The sequence below is a fragment of the Convolutriloba macropyga genome, chromosome 7, assembly GCF_964194025.1.
Source record: "Convolutriloba macropyga chromosome 7, txConMacr16.3, whole genome shotgun sequence".
Taxonomy (NCBI): Eukaryota; Metazoa; Xenacoelomorpha; order Acoela; family Convolutidae; genus Convolutriloba; species Convolutriloba macropyga.
Window position 1 is genome coordinate 54,327,516 of NC_134474.1, and position 19,416 is coordinate 54,346,931.

Sequence of the window (19,416 nt, forward strand, 5' to 3'; positions counted from 1 at the left end):
CAAGTTCGGTCCTTTTCACATTGAAAGATCGAGAACCTAGACAGAACTCAATGATGCCTGCATGTTTAAATGCTTGATCACACCTGCAGTACACTTGGAAGTTTGTGAGGACCTCTCCGCTGGCTGTCTGCTAATGGCTATTCGACATTTTGTATCCAGACGAGGATACCCTGCTGTCATTGCTTCGGACAACGGGAAAAACATTGTCGAAGCTAACCAGGCAATGAAACTCAATTTTTAGGAAAACTACTAACCAGACAACAACTACATATGTCTCTAGCTGGCGCAACAGAACATACAGTGGACGTTCAACCAACCTCTGTCACCGCACTTCGGAGGGTTTGGGAACGACTTATCCAGTCGGCTAAATGAAGCCTACTTGTTGTCCTCGGAAGCCGCCGACTAAATCTTTCAGTCTTCCATACAGTTGTAGTGGAGGCAGAAGGAATCCTTAACTCACGCCCACTGACCCATGTTGGGAGCACTTTGATCGACGAGGAACCAATAACACCGAATCTTTCCCTGAGGAGAAGACGCCACTTCTGCCTGAAACCTCTTGCAAACAGCAGAACTCGGTTTTCAATTAAAGACTTCAAGGGATCACAGACCCTGTTGGACCATTATCGGTCTCGTCTTCTCAAAAAGTTTGTACCGGAATTTAGCAGACGGACAAAATGGCAGCAAGCCAACGCTGAGCTAAAGAAAAATGAAGTTGTTTGGCTCTATAAATATTTTACACCCCGAGGAATTTGTCCCATTGGTTGGATCGTCAAAGAACATGTGAGTAGAGATGGTGTGGCAAGAAGCTTCGACATCAAAACCGGTACTGGCATCGTGCAACGTCACGCAGTGAGATTGGGTAAAGTTTGTGAAACTGACAATGATTCTTCTTCTTTGTTGGCCGCGGAGGGTGAGGGAATACTCCTTCAATCATGTCAAACTGATGCATAAAACTCACTAAAGCGAAAACTTTTGAAGAAGTAAATTTGAATTTCTGATGTCGATTATTTTGTTCTTTTCTGATAAATTTATTTGCTAATTTTTGTTGTTGCTTGCCGGAGTGTTAACGGTCCGTTACAGTTTAGAACAACATATCCTAAAAGCATCCAACCACTATTTACAACCGAAAGTTTTCTGAAATTGAGTATACTTCTTCTTGAGATAGGACAAATAACATCTCAAACAGATTTTGAAAAAACGTTAAAACAGCATGTCCTCAAATTAGTTCAAACTTGTACCATCCGAAAGCAATATTGCACAATACAATGTTTATTTTTGTTTTTCGTTGTTTTATCTCTAAAAATTTTGATAAAGACTGTACAAAGCGTTAAAAGATTTCATTCAAACCCAGATGATCACTTGACCTGAAGAAACTGAAGAAAACTTGAACTGAATTCAGTTGAACTTCAGTATTTAACAGCACTTTTACAACAAACAAACGCGGTGGAAAAAAACATAATTTAAAAGAAAATTATGGCATCGCATCTAAAACACCGGAAAAACACTAGTGAGTACGGTAATCGTTTGAAGGAAGCGACTTCAATTGGGCAGTCAGCATTAAAATGATATTGAATAACTAGCTAAAGGATGGGAAATGTTCCTCCAAGTTGAAGACGGACAGACTGCTGAAATCTTAACGTCTGATGGATTCGCACCTGAAATAAAACTACGGAAATAGCGCTGAAGGGTCATATGTTCAAGATATTTTAACCAGGGTTACTTTTCCCTAAACGATCTTTCATCAAAGGCATATTAGTTTAAGGAAAACGTTTACCAAAAGTTTGTGTTCTTAGAAAGAGACAATGCTTCTTGACCCTCCAAAAGATTCCTCAGCATTTCACAGGCCCTTCTCAATGGGAGTAAGCAATGAAATCTATTTCACATTTTTAAAGAAATCTGTAGGTGAGAGTTTCCTGGTCTTGTTTCTCCGGCAATTCTGTTCTTCAATTTCTGTCCTTCAATTACTGCGCTCCAGAATAAAAGCGGCGCAAAATTGCAATAAGTGGGCGGCACATAGAATAATATTTATGGAAATTAACAAGGTAAATCTGAATCGACAGAAAACTATTAGTTCTCAAATCTCCAATGTCTTCAAAAACATGTTTTGTGAAAACTCTGATTTACTACCAAAAAGTAACAAACTACATCTGTAAACGGTTCGTAACCGTTTAGCCCCCTAATCTTTCCTCTTGTTATTTAATTCAAATTTATTGAGTTCATGTTCATAATCGCTGTCAAAGTCATATCTCTAACTTTGTTTTTCATAAATTTCAATGCCAAACCTTTCATTCATTATCATACATGAGTTTCATCGTGCCACACTTAGCTTTGATCATAAATGCGGGTATAAACCACAATTTTGTAAGATATTATTTAAAAATCATACAAGCATATAGAAGGACACACAGCAAACTAAACTCTTGAAAATCAGTCGTTGTCTCTGAAAGCGGATCAGACGAAAAGATAACAACATCTTCGTGTCTTTTTTGAAAAGAATGTCTACAAATGGAAACTAAGAAGATCTTGCTATCAAAGAACCAAGCAAAATTAAATGAGAATCTTAACGCCCGTGTCCATAAAATTGCAAACATAGAAAAACCTTACTACATCAAAAATTGGCGTTCTTCATTCCACGACGTCGACAGAGTTAATAATGAACAATTGGCTGAGAAGGGTAATTTTTTGAAATTCTCATCTTTTTGTGCATTTTCCCCATTCAAACAGAATTTTGCTTCAAATCACAATCACATTTGGTATAACTGAGGGAACATATTTTCAATATCTTGAAATGTTTCGAGGGAAGATTAAAAAAAATCATTATTTGAACAACGGAATCCAAATACACCAACACTCCAAAACTATACCAAAACTCAAATATACCAAAACTGGACCTGACGCTTCCAAACTTCTACAGGTGAACTCTTAAAAATTCCATTGTTCTTAGAAACATAATCATAAACCCTCTCCCCATTGTGAATTTTGGTCCTATAACTGACAAGGAGGCTCGGTACTGTGCGTACGCACATAAGATTCCGACCCCGTTCATCCACGTTCTTGACTTAATTGGTTACCAAAACATCAAGAGATAGGAAACTTTCAAAAACATACATATCGTTCCACAAACAACTAATGGAATACAATAAAGCCACCCTAGAGGGTCGATGAACGTTGTTGATCATAGGGCTACCAGAGAGGACAATAATAATTATCAAACAACTAACATTATTTACCACCAAAACTCGATGTCTATAATAAATAAAATCATAACAAATTCAAACTCGAATCAGATGAAACTCAAACAAAACGATTAAGCTATACTTCATTAGCCAAAAATTAGCCAAAAAAATATGAGACCTGTGCTCAATGCGACTGGTTAACAGGTCGACAAGAAAGTGAAGAGATTCGAAGTTCAAGATTAAGCTTCTATTTTTGAAAGCAAATAATTTCACCGGAATCCCTAAAATTGTCACTAATATCTCCATAGAGATCAATTGAGACATGTTATTACCCAATGCTCAATTGCGCAAAATTTCAAAGCCAATGGGACCTACGATTTTTTTTGTTAAAAAAAAGAAAAATCCTATAAAATATTTAAAAAAATCTCAAATATTTTATGAAATCTCATAGTAACAGTACTAACAAAGCCGAAAAACAAATATTTGTAGCTAAAACCATTAAAAAAATAAATTATAGTTAACTGGAAACAGGTTTTGACCTGTGTTTACAGAGACTGAGCTATAAATCGACCGAAAAAGATTTGAAAATATGACGAAGCCCTAAAACCCAATTGTTTTTGAAAACAAATATTATTCAAAAGTCATAACCGATTTTAATTTTCAACCAAACAGTGATGGATTAGGTTGCAATACATCAGGAAGCCAATTGAGCCTGTTCATAATGAGACTAAGTCATGACCCCACAAAAAAACAACAAATATACGAATAAGCCAAAACTTCAAACAATTTTACGAGATCACACTGTTCAGGGCACTATATTTAAAAGATGTCACCTGCAAGAACGGTAAATCATCACTTTCTCCTCATTTTAACATCAAAGAGTCTTCCTGATAACAGGACTACAAAGATATGAAAACAAAAAGAAACCCTGAAATTTAACAATATATAAATCTCGAATATTTTTTATGAAGTTAATGGTCGAAGCAATCAGTCACAACCTAAAACCAAGCGCAAAAAAATTTTTGAATCCAAAAAAAATTGAGTCTTCTAATTTGTGACATTGAGTTACATAGTTACCAAAATCTAGCAAAAGCATACAGTTAAAATTGTTTCAATGTCAATCCTAAAGTCATTAAAACAAACAGCTATAAACTGAAATCTTTAACTAGGTTGTGTTGAACGTCCTGAGGAAGAAATTGAGATCTCTTTTTATTAAGTATTTGGCGTATAACAACAATAATAAAGACAAACATACGCAGAAACAAAGGAAAATCTAAAAAACTTTGCGAGATAAATGTGCCTCAAACCAAAAATCATAAACTATATAACAAAAACAATTAACATATTCAGATACGCCTTTTTCCAACTCTGTGCATTTTCCTTACTATGCTTTTCTTAAATTAGACTGGTGAAAAATGTGATAATTTAACAGAGACACAAAATGAACTCATGAAAACTGCAATTATGCTTAAAAACTAGAAAAGGCGTTGTACCAAAACAAAGAGACCTTTAGTTGGACATCAAACCGTTATGGACATTAATTTATAACCCAGAGGAAATAGATTTCTGCCCTTTTTTACTGAGACGGCGCCCAAAATTGAGAAAAATAAGATAAAATAGTGGCAAAGTTCAAAAACTAACCGATATTTTTTTAAAACAAATATATTCAAAGTCATAATTGACATTAGATAACAACTGAAAGAAGTATATAGGTTCAATTATAACTCCTAAAAAAGAACGGACTGGATCTTTGACTGGGACTATAGTTCATTGCTCTACAAAAACGATAACAAATGTAGCAAACTTAAAGAATATTACACCAAAAAGCATTGAAATAAGTTTCAACACCTCAAGAAGCAAATTGGGCCTGTGAATATTGAGACTAAGTCACGAGCCCGAAAAAAAATACATAAAGAAGCCAAAACTTCAAACAGTATTACGACATGACACTGTTCAAGGCACTATATCTATAAGATGTTACCTGCAAGAAGTGTGAATTGTCCTTTTCCCGTCAGCTTAACATCACGAGGAGACTGCCTTATAAAAGGACTAATTAGACATGACAACAAAAAACCCAAAAATTGAAGAGTATAGAAATCTCGGAAACTTTATGAAACTAAATGGCCGAAGCAATCAATCGCAACGTAAAACAAAGCGCAAAAAATATTTGAATGAACAAAAAATTTTAGTTTTCTAAGGAGTGAAAATGAGTTACAAGGTGACAAAAGTAAAAGCAAAAAGGAGACAGATGAAAGTTTTTTTAAGTTTAATTTGAAAGTCATTAAAACAAACAGCTGTAAACTGAAATTTTATCTAGGTTGAGTTGTACGTCAAGAGAAGCAATTAAGATCTATAGTTATCGGGACTAAGGCTTACAACAGGGAAAAGAAAGACAAACAGGCAGAATTAAAACACCACAACATTTTGCGGGATAACTGTGTCTCAACTCAAAAAGCACAAACTATTCAACAAAAATAATTAACATATCCAGTTTCGTTTTTTCACAACCTTGTGCTTTTTCCCTGCAATGCCTTCCTCCAATTGGATTTTTCGTTAATGTGATAATTTGACAAAGAAACAAAATGAACAAAATAAAATAGGCAATTGTGATCAAAATTAAAAGAAAAATTAAAAACGCTTAGTAAAAAAATGAAGAAACCATTAGTTGAATATAATAGAGTAATTTATAACTCATAGGAAGTCGGTTTCCAACTGTTTTTTTTGAAACTGCGCCCGCAAGAAATAAGACAAATTTCAAAAATACACCAATATTTTCTCAAAACAAATATATTCAAAGTCATAACAGAAATTAGATAACAACTGACAAAAATGTCTAGATTTTTTAATAATTTCTAGAATATAACCGGATCTTTGATTGGGGACACAAAGTGATTGAGCTACAAAAAGTATAAGAAATGAAAGCAAAACGCAAGAAGACCATAAAAATTTTACAAAAACAATTGGTCAGAGCCATAAAAACCATGAGCTTAACTCTGGAACCATAATGTAATCTCTTTTATTGTAATTTTTTATCTTTTTATCAGCCACTAATTGAGCCCTGATTTGAAAGTATTGTCGGTAATTTACATAAAAAACGTTTACATAGCGGAAATATTTTGAAAAAAAAAGGTCGAGCTCCATTAAACTCCAAAAATTTTTTTATCATAAGGATCGATGCTGAAATCAAGATGAGTCAAGATACTGCAGTGCGTCTAAGAGAGCACTGAATCGCTCAACTGGTTGCGAAATAGATTAATTTTCAACCAAACTATTTTTTTTGTCAAAACTAATTAATGCAATAATGCATTTTGTGTAATTATCGAGTTCAAATTTGCAAAAACTGGCAAACTTATAATTCCAAAAGCAAGCTGGAGTACAAGTAGCTATTTTTTCGGGATTGAGAAGAATATGGCCGCAGTTTTGAGATGTCTACTCCAAGCAAATATCAAGCAAGTGTGCTAAAAAAGCAAATTTGATCTTATTTTTGACGAAAAAAGTCTTAAATTTTAAAAATTTTGTTGTAAATTCTAACCAAAAAAACCCAAATCGAACAATTCAGCAACACTTTTTTGTCTCTAGAGATGAAATCAATAACACTACAGTAAACAATTTGAAATTTTTTTTAGCAAAATTGACCAAAGTTAGGTCAAAAATATCGAAAATGTGAATAAAAACAGCTGAAATAGGTCTACTATTCATAAAACTTTATATCTCGATAACTCCCTATAAAAAGCGAATATTGAAAAAATCTTTTCATTTCCATATTCTACGCTGAACGGGCTTTTTAATGATACCACTCACAACTCTCTACCTTGATTATATCGATCGGCCAAAATTCTCTGAACAAAAAAACCCATTTGAGTATATAGTTCCTCCCCCACTAAACTGGGTCGCAACAATAACTTACGCCTTTCTAAATGTGTATAAAAAATTTAGTTAGATCCACCCATTCTTCGGTCTACATAAACCATTAATAGTGTATAACAAGCGTTAGTTTGTCCACATATCGTTTTGGAACCAAAAGTTTCTGTGGTGGGCTTCAACAGCAAAAATGGCACTGACAATGTTTAGTGACTTAGATTAAAATTCTAAGAAGTTCGTTGAATGTCTTTTTTCGAGAAATCCGTTGCAAAGAACAAGTCCTCAATTAAATTTACCACTGTTCCTAACACTATTCATTGCTTTCTCCACAATCATAGAAAAGTAAAAGATATGGGTGCACTGGAGTAATAAACCCGGGTTCACCTTTCTTTGTATCCTTACAAGTATGACATACGATGTCAGACATAGGGTTTTTCCTATTCTGATCCTTGTATGAATTCTGCAAAAACAGACAGGAGCCTTTTAGAGTTACCGGGAAATCATATATCATACTGGTATTATTATTGGGAAATCCTTTTGTCTTTATGTTCAATTTCTACTTTTTAAAATCCAAGAATGGCTGCTGAATTCAGCTTCTTTAATTTGTGTCCAAGTTACACAAGAAATTTCAGTATTCTTGAAAGCGTCATATTTTAACTTGCATTATTAATAAGAATTTTACGCAGCTTCTCCCAGACAAAAGTTATCCAATTTTAAGCTTTCTAAAAAATTTTGTATAATGTCTGATTTGTAGCAATCATATATCCTACTTGAATGAGTATAAAGAAATCAGACAATTCTTATATGATCTAGTACGGTTACCAACAACCATATATTTCTTTGTGTAATTATAAGGAGTTGCGCATAAGTTTTAATGGGAGTATCGAATCTATTTACTTTTAAAAATAGAAATCCTTCAAAAATAAATTCATCGAACCAGATTATCAATTCAACCTTTTGGCTTTTTGTACGATCATATCTCTACGTTCTGTGCCATTTAGGTGTCATAAAACTTGTGTCAATACTACGAATATTTACAATTGTGCAACATCAACTACCCGGGCCAGGGTTTCGTTGAAAAAATAATGTAAGAATTGCGTTTGGATATTGGTGAAAAAACATTATTTTTCATGCAAAGCGCCTGCATCTTTTAACGATGAATGCAGTGAGAGCTGTGATTTTTAGAAGATCTGGTTTTTTTGCACTCAATTTATGTAATCGTTGGTCTTTAGCGGTGAAGTTTTTATTCTCACCACTTTCACCGCAATCAGCGCTGAAAACCGCAATTCTTACAACCATTCACCTCAATCACCGCACTTCTTTCATTTGTTATCATTTTTTTTAGCGTCGACACCTCGACCAGGGTAATTGTTTGCATGACCAGTTTGCTATGATTTTGCTAAATTGTTTTTCATACGTTTTACAAGAACAAATATTTAAATTTGTCAACAGATTTGAGCAACTGGTCCACAAAGGTCAACAGTCAACATCATATCAGCAAATATTTTGTCAATATTGAACCAGAACATTTGTTTTCTGTACAATAAGGTAAATGCTGGTAACGGATTACATTTTGTGCACGCAAAAATTCAGCTTGATGTTTATGTTTTTGGACAATTGAAAATGTTCACTTTGTTTTGGTATAATATTATATTAGTTAAGCCCGGTTGGTTTTCATCGTAGCCTCGGTTGAGGAGTAAACACATCCTGCTGCTTAAATGGGCCTAATCTTTTCTGTGATTTCTACAAAAGGGGTCTGCGTCATAAACAAGGTCAGAATCTCACCTCGACCTCTGTTGTGATTAATTAGCCGAATTGTGCAGATGAGCTATTTTTGAGAACTTTTTCTTCTTTCGTAGCTCAACTTTTACCAACTGTTTTAAGCGCAAATCACACATATTTGTAGCCACAATTTAATTACACTTATTGTTACGTAACTGATGCGTACTTAAGCGTGCTTCTTACTAAAATTAGTTGCTGAATTCAAGCGAAATAAATTAGATTAGAGTTATTAGATGGTTTGAAAATGGAAAACTCAAAGTGTTTCAAGACTACAGGAGAATTCACTTTGACGGACAACTGCAGAATGGCAATTGACGTCAATTCATCCTATTTTGTGTCCTTCGATGCCAGGAGCATTGGAAAAGAGCAATCCGCGGGTTACTTTTTCATAGACTGCTTCGACAAAGGCCTCAATTCGATACGATGTGTTGATGTAAACAGAAAATTACAGGTACATTGAGATTCCTTCAAAACTTGAATATTCCTTTATGAAAACTAAATCGAGAGAGTTTCAAACCTGTTTGTCATTTAGAACTTGAAACGTTGCCTCTCATTCCGGGCTCATTGACCGGTGTCAAATTCTTCAGACCAAAAATTGGAGAATCAGATCACGAATAGAGACCGAATAAAAATAGAATCGAGAGAAAAACGGAGATTTCGAAGGTAGACAGGACAGAAAAAGTGGTTTCCCTTATTTTCCGAGAAGTATTAGCATAAGAAAACTGAATTTTGCAGGGGTTTAGTTTTTAGGACTTAGTCCCGAGCAGTCAATTTGTGTGACTTTTAAATTTGAAATCAACATTTAGGCTTGATTGCTTTTATATCCAATCTCAAAATAGTTTTTCTCCTAAATGAGTAACATCCTAATTTTATCTTCCGAGGAACCCTTTTCAAAATATCTTTGATTCAGGAAAAATAAATTTACCGCCCGATCACCGCTTTCTGATATCACACTTTAGCACGTTTTTCGAATAATTACAAAAAGGCGGGAAAAATTGGGAGCTGTTGCAATTTGTGTTATGGTTCTGTGATCTCTTTTTGTATAATATCAGCAGAAAAAAATTGGTGCGTACATAGTTTTAAAAATGGGAAAAGTCGCAACGAAATTCGATGACGAAAAATTGCAGCTCATAAACTGAAGTTTTACCAGAAACTCAAAACTGAAACTCAAAACTCAATTTTTAATAGCTTCTCATTAATAGAACTGGTTTCTCCTCTATGCAATAGATATAGAAAGTGGACACAGACTTCTTCACACAAAAATAACCAAGCGCAAAATTCCGGCCAAAAAATTGGGTTGGAACAATTGTTATGTTGTTCTTGGCCGCTTTATCAACTATTAAAATTCAAATCACGGAACGCTGTTTGCATTCCAGCCCGAAATGTATATTTAACAGAAATTCTTGCCATTTTGTCTTCATCCATGACAACCAGATGTTAGAAAAAACTGTCTAATTATGACAGAAGATTAAATTCAAGAGTACCAAATGTTAAATTTTTGTTTCAGTTTCCAGCAGTGAAAATTGTGGGAATTAGCGACGATCGGAAGATTTTGTCAATTGAAGAGGAAACAACAGGTAATGGATCTCCTATCTCGCACAACTATTGAGCTCAAAGAGAAAATCACAATCCTAGAATTAGTTAAATTTAGTGAGGCTGTTAAGTATTGCGCAATACAGGTACCCATATTTTTCACCTGTGAGTAAAAATGTGAATTTAACAACGGGAAGGCTTGCAAAAGTAGAGGAAGTTCGTTTGAAATAGCATTTATTTCGTCAAAGCATTCGTGCGATCAACTATGAAAAACCGTGGTCGACCGATGAAACTTTTAACCGTTGAATTAGTAGTAATCATTGGTGTAAATTATGTTAATTTAAGTGTATGGGTTTTGATTTCTTCATTTAAAAATAATGCCTCCAAACAAAGAAAAAATGCAGGGCTCAACTGCAGTTACCAAAACATGGCCCTTAGGGTGGTCTTTGATGTTAATCAAGTGAAATCAGGAAGTGCTTTTCAAAAAACAGTCCCCTTGGGGTGAGGGGTGAATTTTCTCTTCTTTTTTTCCCGGGTGACTGACAGTTTTCTCAGTTGGACCTCTTGGTACTGAATTGATTTTTCAGGCTCTGGAAGGGTCATTAAGGAGACAGTGTAGACTCTGGAGAAGGCTCTCTTCAAACTATCCAGATTATCAGACTATCATTCCATGAAATTATCCAGACTATGGATCACTTTAATCAGGCCATTCAGACTCTCTTTTGATCAGACTTTCCAGACCGTAGGTAGTGAGGTGATCAGGCCGCGCAGACTCTGGATGGGGCTCTGATCAGACTTTCCAGTAAAAGTGTACCCCCTGTGCGCGACCTTAATCAGTCTCATCACAGCCGGCTTGGGTTGCGCACTTCATCCTGTTTAGGCTATAAGATAGGGTGATCAACTTATATTGGGCATGAAAAGACTACACAAGAAGCAATCAGAGAGACATAAGAAACAACAAATAGAATAATAGCCGAAATTGGAAATAAACTAAATCGTTGCTTGGTGTCAGAATCTTCAAAACCGAACTTGCAGCGCTGAAAAGTACGCATTAACGCAACAGAGTGCTCGCAAAAAGTATCATGGACGACAACTTGAGCTCAGAAATGTTGAAAATGACAATAAATTTTCCGAAAAACAAATTCAATGCAAACTTATGGCCTAATTCTGCATACATATGGCTTCAAAACGTTTTTCTCTCCTAGAAACTACAACAGAACTGACTGTAAGGCTAGCAGAAATCAAGCTGCACATATAAACGACACAGAGAAGCCAGAACTAGAAAAAATTTGCGGATATGGAAATTAAAAACTAAAGAAAAGAAGCGCAAATTCCTAACACTATTGTTCTCATAACCAGACTAATGATACAAAAACTGAGGTTTTAACCCAACCAAAAACTTTCAAAAAACTTTGCTGGCCTCTAGAGATCAGAGCTTTGAAAAAATGAGACATGGTTTGAGAAAAATATTGAAACAAATGCATTGTTTTTCAAAAGTTTACTGAATCATTTTTTAAAAAATATTGAAAACAATTTTGTTAACACCAGAAATGGACCAGCACCATATTATCAACCCCTCAAATGATTCATTGACACTAAAATTGAGAAAATATTGTGAAAGCCATTTCAAACAAAACCGTGAAACCATTCCATTGGCAATAAAACTATACAGTAAAAATTATTTTAAAAAAACAAAATTTTCATTAGCCTCTGATTATTGAAAAATCCGGGAGAGGTCCAAAACTGTCAAAAACGCGAAGGAAATGTTGAAACTTACTTGAAAATTGCTTTAACTATGGATTCTCATATTTTTTCAGATTTTCCTAATTTTAGAAGTTATTTAATGGTCCATATAGAAGTCCTAAAAATGTTGCATTTGTTCCTATAGCTCAATAAACTCAAAAATGACAAAAAGTTTTACAATTTTTTTCAAAATTTGTAATTTTCTGTGTTTATGTCTGCGTTAAAAAAGTTATCGCTCAAATAATTAGACATGAAGAACATCATATCATTTAAAAGACCTTAAATGACTTTCAAAACCGTCACTTTAAAACTAATTAAGCAATTATTCAAAAAATTAACAAAAATGTGAAAATAGCTTTATTTTGGACTGAAAGCTCTTAAAAAAGACATTGGCTTGATTTAGGGCCTCCCTTCCCAGCAGCTTCAGCACTCTATGCACTTAGAACAAGCACTCTAAATTCAGCTAAAGAAAACTTATACCCATTGAGCGTTATCTGTTTATCTCGTTTTGAAAGATCAAATTCATGGAAAGAGGTAGGAAAAAAATTTCTAACAAAACATTAGCGTCGCAAGTCTTGGCATAATTCAAAGAATTTTCATTGACTAAACAAAAACTAAACCTAGAATGAACACTGAACGCATTGAGAGAACAACTTAGAACAAAAATTGGATCAAAAACATGGAAAAAAATAACAAAAATCAAAGTCAATTGTTGCACGTGAACAAATTTTTGTTTTGATACCGTCTTCTCAAAATAGTTTGAAAATGGAGAGGCAAATGACGCCGCAAAAACACTGGCTTTTCTTCTTGACTCCCTGTTTCGGCGTGACTGAAATCAATTCTCCACTTTGACTTCAAAGATCAAGAAATTGTGGGAACAGATCTTGAAAAACACACCCAGAAGGACTCTGAAAACTACTCAAAAACTCATTTTCCAAAAATACCCTCGAATAGCTAGTTACTTCTAAAACCATTAAGAAGAAATTTAAAAATATTTTGAAGTCCATTAAAAAAGGAAGCTCTCAAAAATAACTTGAAATGAAAACTAGAAAAAAAAATGAAAATTTTATTATTACAAGGGCACACAAAGCCAACTATAGACTACTTCAAATCAGTAAATGTAGAAAAAAATGGTAAAAAAATGGGCAACTCATAATGAAATACAGAGATTTTTAAAAGAAACCTAGAACTGCAATAAATAAATTAAAAAAATTGTCTAATGATTCTCTATTTTTTGCATAATTCTCAGTAAAAAGAATTTATTATCAAAATTGTAATCTTTTGGTATCTTAATACTCCTTAAGCAATAGGATTCTTTTTAAATCAAGCTTAAGTCATAACACAAAACAATAGGCAGATATCGCTAAAATTTGCCTAAAATTCAGCAAAATGGTGAAAAAAGCTCCAAATTGGTACAAAACACATATGAATGACCGAAAACTTTTGAAACTTTGTCAAAACAAACCAAAAACGATAAAATTTTATAATTAAATCTCTCATCCGAAACGTTACAAAAAATTATTTTAAAAAGCCGCATGTGAACAAAAAACTTCCTCGATAAAAGAATTTTTAACTCCTGAATTTTTTGCTCTCTCCAAAAAGTTGTGCAAACAAAAAACCGCTCTTTTGAGTATAACTGTTCAGCAACCAAGCCTTTTCAATTGCGTTTCATTTCCTCTTTAAGAGTCACTCCAAAGAAATTTATTAAAGTATAGCCCAAAAATTCTAGGAAACGAATCGAATGTTTTTGTCAAAATGTAGCTTTTCTAATAACTTCTTTTTGACGGTAGTAAGCATCAAAGAAGGGAAAAACTGTCTTAATTGAAATAGCCTAAGAGCTTTTAGCCGGAAAATTAAATTAATTCAAAACAAACAAAGTCGCCCTCACGTTTACATTTTGTTAAGCACAAATACAAACGGAAAGCATTATTTCATGCAAAGGGAACAATTTCATAGCTCACACAAATTTGGACACTCCAAAATAAGCACATAAAGCTCTCTAATTTTCATATAAAGGGAAAAACCGTACAAAACTAAGGGAAAATTCAAAAAAAGTTCAGCAATTTTTTGTCGAAAATCAAAAGACGAAATTACCTGATACTAAAGAAAACGAATTAAAATTAGAATAAAAACTGTCTACTAGCATAAAATTAATTTCGATCACAAGTTAAAGCAATAAAATATAAAAAATGGGTCAAATCTTGGCAAAATAGACCTAAAACAAGAGCTTTTAAATTACTATAAAACCATCCTCAAATGTTAAAATCCAACGAAACGCTATCAAAACAACCTTAAAATACTAAATCTTAGTCTAAAATAAAATTTGACGCCAATCAAAAATTTTGAAAAACAAACAAACAGCTTGAAAAAACCCCAAGTGAACAAAACCGCTCGCTTAGCAAAAAAGCTTTTTCACATCTACATTTTTGATCAGTCTCAAAAACAGGCATGAACAAAAAATCTATTCTCTTTTTTCTACATTCTTTAAAATTGTTCACTGAAACAAATTTTTTAAACATTATTCCCTCCTTGAACTTCCGGTTTTCTTGCTCGCTCATTTTCAGAAAACATAGCAGGAAAAATTCCGCAAAGGACTCGAAGAGGTCTGCGCCAAAAAGCAGCGTGTCGATTAACTGATTTCTGATAACAGTGAGCTTCAAAAAGTAGAGAAGATTATCCTAATTAAGAAATTAAATAAGATTTAACTAAGAAGTAACATAAACTAAATTGAAAAATAAAGAAAAATTTAATTTTCAAATTGTTTCGGTTTTTCAGTTTTTACAAATACAAACACAAAAAGAAAAAAAACATTTCTAGTGAGATACTATGAAAAACACTTGAATCTTTTTTGTCAAAGTTCAAAGAGAAATAGAAATTGCTGCAAAAAAACCTATATTTCATTCGCAATAGAACTGCCCAATAGAACTCTTTTGCCTAAAAATTTTTAAGACAACATACAAAATTCAAAAGACAAAAAAAACAGCTTGAAGAAGCCACACGTGAAAAAAATTCCTCCCTTAGCAAAAATCTTTCAATTGTTCAATGAAACAACTTTTTTAAACTTTATTCACTCCCTGAGATTCCGGTTTTCGTGCTCGCTGACTTATCAAAAAACATATCCGTCAAATTTCTGGAAAAGACTTGAAGGCCAGTCAAATAAAAAAAATTCTGATTGCAGTGAGTTTGAAATAAAAAGAACCGGAATTAAAAAAAAACTGAAATAAAAAAAATTATCCAAAACTAATTTAAAAAAAGAGATAAATTCTATTATATTTCAATTTGTGTAAGTACAAATCCAAAGGTGAAGCAATATTGCAAGTAATCGAGAAAACTGAAATGCCGATTTGGGGAAAGCCACAATGACATAAAACACCTCTAATTTTGAAATAAACAAAAAAACTGTAAAAATTTTGAAAAAAAAATTTATCAATGTTTTGTATTTTTTGTCAACGTTCAAAAGAAAACAATTGCTTGGTACAAAAAACTTGTATTTGGTTTGTAATTGAAACTACTCAATAGCATTAAGCTTACATTCAGTTACAAGTAAAAGCAATAAAATACAACAACGGGCCTAAAATCGGTAAAATATCCTTTAGAACCGGCGAATTAGTTGAAAAATCTTAATAGAAAAGTAACACTTCCTTTAATTATCAAAAAAAATTGAATCGATACAAAAACAACTTAAAAATTATAACTTTATGAAACTGAGCCGCAATGAAGATAAAAGTCTCTCTTGAGTGAAAATAAATTAACTAAAGAGTACTTTAAACAAAAAAATACAAAAATTCAATTACGTTTTCTTTCATACAAATACAAGAGAAAAAAAATATTTCGAGCAATTGAGCCACTCTCATTGCATAAAGAAGCCATAATGAGCACAAGAACATCTCTAATTTTGAAACAGTGCAAAAAACCAAGAAATGAAGAAAAATTTTAACAAATTTTAAAGAAAAAAAACTAGTTGATGACACAGAACTTTTTTCATTTTTAATTGAAGCTGCCCCCAGGTTTTAAGCTCAACTTCGGTTATGAGAAAAAGCAATAAAACACAACAATGGTCAAAATAACTAAAATAGAATTAAAACCGGATAATTTGTCGAAAAACCTTCAAATTAGCAAAACAACTCCTTCAAAATTATCAAAAACCTTCAAAATTCTATCAAAACAACATGAAAATTGTAATTTTAGTCTAAATGAACTTTAGAGATTTTAGTCTAGAGAGCATAAAAATTTCGAAAATCAAAATACAGCTTGAAAAAGCCGCACATTAACAAAAGAATGATAAAATTTTGCAATCAAATCATTAATTGCGTTCACTTAGTAAAAACAACCCTTAGAACATTCTTAATTGATCAATAAAGATCACTTTCCACTAACAAAAAAATAATTTGAAAGGCAAAAAACAGAAGATTTTGGCAAAAAAACTTCAAAAAAATGAAAAAATCAACACAAAATTGTTCAAATTTTGCCTATTTTCTTTAAAAAATACTCACTTATTTTCATATTAGGGAAAATCAAAAGGCCAACAACACCATTTTAAAAATTGATCACAACCACAAAAAATTGTCCGCGATACTAAAACATGAAAAAGAATTCAATAAACGCTAAAAAAACTCCTAAACTGGTAAATCACAAAAATAGCTTAAGATTGCATGAAAACTAACTGAGATGGTCACAAACACTCTCAAACGTACAGTTACTTGTTAGTGTTTTTTAAAACCACTTTACCCAAAAAATTGAACTGAAAATAAAAAGAAACTGTATCGAAAAAGCCGCACGTGATCAAAAAAATTTCGCCCGCTTAGTGAAATTTTTTTACACCTACATTTCTTGCTCTGCTTCAAAAGAAGACATGAACAAAAAAACCATTTCCTTCCTGTGCTCTTTGAATTTGTTCATTGAAACAATTTCTTAAAACTCGCTTGCTCACTTATCAAAAACAAAAAAACCAGAAAACCATAAAGCCTCTTCGAGTCTTAAAAACAGAAAATCATAAGAACCTTTTCGAGTCTTAAAAACAGAAAACCATAAGAACCTCTTCGAGTCTTAAAAACAGAAAACCATAAGAACCTCTTCGAGTCTTAAAAACAGAAAACCATAAGAACCTCTTCGAGTCTTAAAAACAGAAAACCATAAGGACACGTCAAAAAAGACACTTCTCCAATACTCCTCTTCGAGTCGTAAAAAAAAGAGCACCACAATACAATTCAAATCCTTTGAACTGCAAAAAGGACAGAGCAACAAAACAACCTTGAATTAAGACAGTCTGCGAGTGGAGTTGCATTTGCCAGAAAAGTATATTTATCTTTTTGGAATTGCAAGATGCTACGCGCTGAGCTGCCTTTTAAAAACAATTGGGTGTTTTAATGGTTTTCAGATTCACTTAAGCAGTGAACAGTAAAGGTTGCCTGTCAGGGTTGTAACTGACACTTGATGCAAACTTCTTTGTTTGTCTGAAAACTTATCAATTTTTCAGATCGTGAAGTAGTTTTACTATTACATTATCTTGTGGAGCTTAATTGTAGTCGAGCTGTCAACTTGTTGAATTCCAAAATCTTAGATGACGTTGAACTCATCGAAGGGACATTGCAACTATTTTCATGACTTATAGTAAATTGTTCGATACTTGTACGAGCTATTAATGTTTCCTTTTTTTTGTTATTTTTGATTTGTTTCATATTGGTAACAGAATGGGACAGCTATGAGTACAACCGATTGGCTCTATACCTGGATGGCGATTTGGAAAAGCTGCCTCTCCGGGAAGGATTGCAGGATCAAAAAATTGTGAAGAAATCATCGACTGAAATTATTTTGCTGAATCCCTTGGCCTCTTGGATCAACATTCGACTTAATGAAACAAAAGCAAGGGTTCACGCCTTTTCCGCATCTTATGTATATCCTGCTTTATGTGGGCAATGTATACCCTTCGAGTGGACTCACTATGAGGCAACAGTTCAAGGGGAAATTTTTTCAATTAGCCACACCAAATTTCGACCCGGCACACAAACAATAAGATTTGGGTTTCTTGCCAATTATGGACAAAGCGGAAAAGAAGTTGAAATGGTGGTAAAAAACTTCAAATTCTGGGAAAGTAAATATTCTTTCTGAACAGAAAACTTCCGGCTTCTGATAGAATCTTTGATCATGCTCTATTGATGCCCGAGTTTTTTAAATCAATTTGATACAATCAATGGCACTATTTGTCTTTTGATCAGCTGTTACATTATAAATCAGGATGTAAAAAAATGGTAGTTTTTTTTTAAGTTGAAGGCAATTTTTTCAGCTTTAACCAAAAATTTCTGGTTATGAATATAAAGAAGACAGCTGTATTCCTTGGTCATTCAACACCCAGGCCTAGACCTCGACTTATGAAAAGACTTTAAAAGTCTAGTAGGGGGCCAATATTGAAATATTGACTATAATTACACGGTCGAACTTTCTAGTTAAAGTCGAGCTTATATCTTTTCATGGGTCGAGCTAAAGTCTTTTCATAACGAAGAAAGTCCAGCTAAGGTCTTTTCATGGGTCCACCATTAGTCTTTTAATAACCAGCAAAGTCGAGTTAAGGTCTTTTCATGGGTCCACCATTAGTCTTTTCATAAGTCTGCTTTTTTTCAAAATTCAAAACGTTTTAAATTTTTTTCCTGCTTCTGTACATACAGAAGCAGAACCGGAGCAAGACTAAATAGTTTTGCACCAGAGCAGTCCAACTTAAGAATCAGTTGGAAAGCTGCCAAAAACCTTAAGAATTTTGTAAAATCTTAAGATAAAGAGTTAATGCAGATTGAGTATATTACCACATTACTTGATTCAATGAAACCAGCTAGCTTAAAAGTATTGGTCCTAGTCCCATTAGCCATGAAAAAATTTCGGCGTTATTCAGTTTGTTTTCCTTTCCACAATTATGAGCTATCTTTTTAAAAATAATGCAGGTTTTTGAGGTATTTCTGGTTCTTTTGAATCGTAAAAGGTGCAGGATCATATATGCTGACTACGTTATATGCAATGTTGCACATATATCGTTAATAGCAAAAAATCATGAAAAAAGTAATGATGGACCCATGAAAAAACTTTAACTCGACTTTGTTTGCGAACATTGTGTCGAACTTAATTCCAGCACAAACTTTGGGTCGAGCCAAAGTCTTGTGTAAAATTTTGGGTCCAACTAGTCTTTTGCGAAAAATCTGAGTCGAGCTAAAGTGCAGAATGTCTTAAAGTCCAGCTAAAGTCTTTTCATACCTCAAATGAGTCCAGCATGGTCTTCTCATAGCACATTTTGGTCGAGCATTGTCTTTTCATGAGTCGAGGTCTAGACCTGGGC

At 33.4% G+C, this 19,416-nt stretch overlaps 1 protein-coding gene across 1 annotated transcript; it reads left to right on the forward strand.

Annotated features, from left to right (window-relative positions):
* The first annotated feature begins 8,494 nt into the window (after window positions 1-8,494).
* LOC142342373 (uncharacterized) lies at window positions 8,495-18,369 on the forward strand. Its single transcript, XM_075393679.1, has 3 exons — window positions 8,495-9,270; window positions 10,327-10,396; window positions 17,785-18,369. Exons 1-3 carry the CDS (start codon window positions 9,064-9,066, stop codon window positions 18,201-18,203), a joined length of 696 nt encoding a protein of 231 aa, XP_075249794.1. The 5' UTR covers window positions 8,495-9,063; the 3' UTR covers window positions 18,204-18,369.
* Window positions 18,370-19,416: the final 1,047 nt, after the last annotated feature.

Excerpts from the sequence above, each read along its gene's own strand:
- LOC142342373 (XM_075393679.1), top strand. The coding sequence starts at position 9,064 with ATGGAAAACTCAAAGTGTTTCAAGACTACAGGAGAATTCACTTTGACG. Across the intron at positions 9,271-10,326 it reads ATGTAAACAGAAAATTACAG|TTTCCAGCAGTGAAAATTGT; the intron begins GTACATTGAGAT and ends TTTTTGTTTCAG. Across the intron at positions 10,397-17,784 it reads AATTGAAGAGGAAACAACAG|AATGGGACAGCTATGAGTAC; the intron begins GTAATGGATCTC and ends TATTGGTAACAG.